Source organism: Sinocyclocheilus rhinocerous, unplaced genomic scaffold, assembly GCF_001515625.1.
Source record: "Sinocyclocheilus rhinocerous isolate Xijiao unplaced genomic scaffold, SAMN03320098_v1.1 scaffold1682, whole genome shotgun sequence".
NCBI classification, from domain to species: domain Eukaryota; kingdom Metazoa; phylum Chordata; class Actinopteri; order Cypriniformes; family Cyprinidae; genus Sinocyclocheilus; species Sinocyclocheilus rhinocerous.
This window is the reverse complement of record NW_015654052.1, coordinates 317,796-322,712: the sequence shown is the minus strand read 5'-3', so window position 1 is coordinate 322,712 and position 4,917 is coordinate 317,796. Positions and strand designations below refer to the sequence as shown.

At 34.7% G+C, this 4,917-nt stretch overlaps 1 protein-coding gene across 7 annotated transcripts in view; it reads left to right on the top strand.

Annotated features, from left to right (window-relative positions):
• Positions 1-4,917, top strand: part of LOC107716581 (oxidation resistance protein 1-like) — a 56,640-nt gene that overhangs the window by 41,316 nt on the left and 10,407 nt on the right. For all 7 annotated transcript variants that reach the window (XM_016523069.1, XM_016523064.1, XM_016523063.1 and 4 more), the window contains one exon: positions 721-889. In XM_016523069.1, the coding sequence (XP_016378555.1) occupies positions 721-889 (169 nt within the window). The remainder of the gene's footprint in view (positions 1-720; positions 890-4,917) is intronic.

The following is a 4,917-nucleotide window of genomic DNA, read 5'->3' as shown; positions in this document are numbered from 1 at the left end:
ATTCTCTTATGCTCATCAAGGCTGCATTTATTTGATGAAAAATACAGTAAAAGCAGTAATATTGTGAAGTATTATTACAATTTAAATAAATAAATAAGTAGCATCACCATGTGGATAAATCAAGATGCTACTGACGGTGAAAAAACTCCTCAAAAGTGGGTGCCGAAATAATAAAATAAAGTCCCATCCTTCTAAAGTCCCATCTGTCCTTCTTTTCTTGGAAATATCCTGTTTCACTCCGAACTGAAAATAAAAAATGCCAAGTAAAATGCAAATATGTTACATGTTGACTTTAAGCTTATTTCTCATTGTAGCTCTCTTTCCCAAGGGTATTGCTTATATAAAAGATATCCAATCCTTGATGACATAACAGAACGTACAAATATATTGAGGTGTCAGCCTACATATGATCCTGTTGTATCACTGCTGCAATCTAATAAGGATGTGGCCCTAAAAATAAACTGAAAGACACATTTTCATTTAGTCATGCTGGATTGGCTGTAGTTCCACAGATTTAATTTGCTCCATTTATTTATTTCTCTGCAGCACACTAACAACACAAGCTCACTCAGCTTGACAGCTTATTAAGCATGTGTTGCATCCAGCATGCATAAATATGCTAAAATATAGATTAGTAAAAATAGGATGCAAGATTCATGTTTTAATTTTACATGCTGAGATAACAGGTGCAGACTTTGCGCTGTTTGTTTCCTGTCCCAGTTGTGCCGGGGCCCAAAGGCAAGCAGAAGTCCAAGTTGCACAAGTTCCTGTGCCTGCGGGTTGGCAGGGCCATGCGGAAGACCTTTCTTTCCCACGCCAGTGCCTCCATGCAGCAGTACGCCCAAAGAGACAGGAAGCACGAGTACTGGTTCGCTGTTCCTTCTGAGAGGTCAGTGCTATTCCTGAACTCCACTTTAAATGTCTGCTTCCTGTACTGCTCATTTTTACTTTCTTTGATGCTTAACAAGATTATTTATTATATGCAAGGTTAAGGATTTGTACAAATACATTTGGCGCAATGTGTCCTGTATGTTTGTTTTATGGACATAATTTATGGACATCATGATACATAAAATGATGCTGTTTTTAGTCATTTTAACTTGACCGTATTGAACATTGTTTGATCTGAAATGTTTAAAAATTACAAAAGTATTTTCTCTGTTAAGAATGCCCATCTATAATTACATTTATTTTAAATATTTAATAATTTATGTATTTTTTACACTACTGTTGGAAAGTTTGGTTTCAGTATGATTTTTTTTTTTAAGAAATTGATACTTTTAATCAGCAAGGATGCATTATATTGATCAAAAGTTACAGTAAAGACTTTTAAAGTCATTTGAAATAAATGCTCTTCTTTTTCACTTTCTATTCATCAAAGAATCCTGAAAAAAAAACGTATCACTGCTTACACACATATTTTAAGCAACACAACTGTTTTCAACATGAATAATAATAATAAATGCTTCTTGAGCAGCAAATCAGCATATGTGAATGATTTCTGAAGGATCATGTGACTGAAGACTGGAGTAATGATGCTGAAAATTCAGCTTTGCATTACAGAAATAAATTAAATTTTAACATTTATTCAAATAAAAATGTTATTTTAAATTGTAATAATATTTCACAATATTGCTAACTTTTAAAGATTTTTTGATCAAATAATGCAGTGTTGATAAGCATAAGAGACTTTCAAAAACATTAAAATAAAAAACTTACCAACCCTAAACTTTGAAACATAAGTGTATTTTTTTATTATAAAATACTAAAATAAAAAGTGTAAAAAAAAAAAAAAAGTATGAATAAATGTTTGTTTTATCATTTTTATATACATTTTTTTATTTTTGTATTTAGTTTTGCATTCATATTTTTTCACCTTCTCTCTGATCCTAATAATGAAATAGTTTTTATTTTTTGGTGCTTTATTTGTAAGACCCCCATGTAACCGACCTCTTTTATGATTGGCTGTATAGTGTATACATGTGACGTCAACCATGAGCGAGCAAATTTTTGCAGCTGGGGTTTCAATAAATGTTCTTGGTGGCCCTGGCAGGGAGCTCTAGGTTGTTAAAGTGTTTCCACTGCACAACTCTATATCAAAAATATAAGGATAATTTGATTTCTGATTATATGACTCTTTTAAGAGTACAGTAGGTATCTACTGAGGGTTATTTTGGGCTCATAATGTTTGTCTAAGCATTTACCTACAGTGCATGAATCTGCTAGGTTATCCTGTCAATCCTTAGTCTGGAACAAGATCACTCTGGTGCCACTAGAAATGACTGCGACTAATTACCTGACCTACTAATCTAAATGTTCAAAAGCAAAGCCTTATGTAATCCGTCACAGAATCTGTTACTTCTGTATAATACAGCTATTGAACCACAGTCAGACAGATTAAGAGAGATTTGCATGCTCCATATGTGTGTTTTCATCTCCAAACTGAATTATGCATGGATCAGTGTTTTTTTTTTTTTTTTTTTTACTTTTCCTGGAGCAATAAATCAACATAATGAGCTAAAACTACATTATTTCTAACAAATGACTGTCTGTAATGTGATTCCATATATATGAACATGACAGATATCTTAAAATCGAATAGGACGTCTGACTGAAAAATCGCTTTGTACTGCATAAACCTTGCTTTCTCTCTAAAGACAGTGTGATGTGTGAAAAAGCATAATTTCACCCTTTGACTTCTGTTTAGTCTGCTGACATTTCCGCTCAGAGTTATGATGTTTACGCACAGTAACTTGTTTTGTATTCCTGATTTTTGTGATTTAAAGGAACACTCCACTATTTTTGAAAATAGGCTCATTTTCCAACTCCCCTAGAGTTAAACAGTTGAGTTTTACCGTTTTCGAATCCATTCAGCCGATCTCCGGGTCTGGCGGTAGCACTTTTAGCTGTAGCTTAGCATAGATCATTGAATCTGATTAGACCGTTAGCATCTCGCTCAAAAATGACCAAAGAGTTTCTATATTTTTCCTATTTAAAACTTGACTCTTCTGTAGTTACATCGTGTACTAAGACCGACGGAAAATGAAAAGTTGCGATTTTCTAGGCCGATATGGCTAGGAACTATACTCTCATTCCGGCGTAATAATCAAGGAACTTTGCTGCCGTACCATGGGTGCAGCAGGCGCAATGATATTACGCAGCGCCTGAAAACAGTCCCAAGCACGCTCCCTATGCAAGCAGGTGGTCACGTTGGTTATGTTGACGGATGTTAGCCTATTTTAATTTTAAGAGTGTATTTGAGAGATTAATAGTCCACAAATGGTTTATGACCTTCATCTTGAGCTATTAAACTCACACAAACCGAGTGGCTTCCATGAAAAAGATGTCTCATTATGTATCAAAGATGTGGTTATGGGAAGGGCAGCACAGATAACTGCTCTAATGTTGTCTGACCCAGTTTGGTGGCCAGTCGCATGATCATTCTGAGCTATGACAACGGTCCATTTTGTCATTTCTGAAACACAAAGGAACATCAACCATGTTAGTTGGTGCTCGCCTACGTGCGTACTTCTCATAGCCTGTAAGCTGTGCCTCATATCCCCAGGAGTCGCCTGGATCGCATCCAGATCTCTCCATGACCAGGTCATCGTGTGTGTGTATATATGTGCGTCCTAGCTTGTGCCTGTCTGTATGTGTGTTTATGGTTGCGTTTCTTTGTAATGATCTCTCAACATCAGTGCCATTTGCCAGCAAGACTACAGGACACTGTCAACATGCTGTAATCACCTATAAGTTGCTGTTGACATAGACCATTATATATTGAACAGAGCAATCTTGGAAAGTGGTATATCAGACTACGGACATGCATTGTGGTTGATTTCGATGTCAGTATAAAACTGGACCCTATTTTATGTATTTAATTTTTTATACAAAACATTTGTGTTATAATGTATGCCATACACTGGGTTCTTATACAAGGTAAAATAAATACAACAAATATTACTGGAGTATGTTCTGCAAGAAAATAACATTTCAGTTTTTCTGCTTCAAAATTTTGTGTTTTATTCAATGTGTTACTTGCTGTTTCTTTATAATTATTTGTGAAGTTTACTACCAATTTCTGAATGAAAGTTTATTTCTAGTTTTTTTTTTTCAGTGTATTTTCAGACAAATGAAATCAAAAGCAAAACTAGAAATGTACATAGAGATACTATAGAAATTTCCATTACTTTTCTATAAATGCTTTTTGGATTTTTAAACAAAACCTTAAAGATAATATTTGCATATTAACATCTAATATTATCACAGTCTTTAATGCAACAGAATATTTAGAAGAAATAACAGGATTTAAATGGATTGAACGAGATGGCTGTTATTAACATGATAATATTTTCCCCTTGCAAACTTGGTTACATACGGAAAAAAAATTATTTGTTTGAAAATTTCAGGTGGAGTTAATGGAAAACCTGGAAACATCAGGAAATTTGAAAATTGTATTTAAAAAAATTCAATTCAAATTAAACTAAAAAGATCATTTAATTAAAATTATAAAATTTAAAGGGGTCCTATTATGCTCTTTTACAAAGTCTTGATTTTGTTTTGGGGGTGTACTAGAACAGGCTCTCCATACTACGTTGTTCGAAAAACACATAATTTTTCACATATTTTACATTATTACAACACCTCTCTCCCCAGTCTGGCATGAACGGCTCGAATAGTTCCTGTATCAAATGAAAGCCCGCCTTCTGAAATACGAAATGTGCTGTAATTGGTTAGCTGGGCCAGTGTGTGTTGGCAGCACTTGGCGCCTGGTCAGGAAATGTCATGCCGCTTGCCATAGCCGCCTGCTGCGAGCTTCAGTGTAAATATTGCATCAAAATCAAATCAATTTGAGCGCGATTTAAACCCGGATGATTGTAACAACTTTAAGTTTGTCCGCCTTGGGAAAGCTAGCGT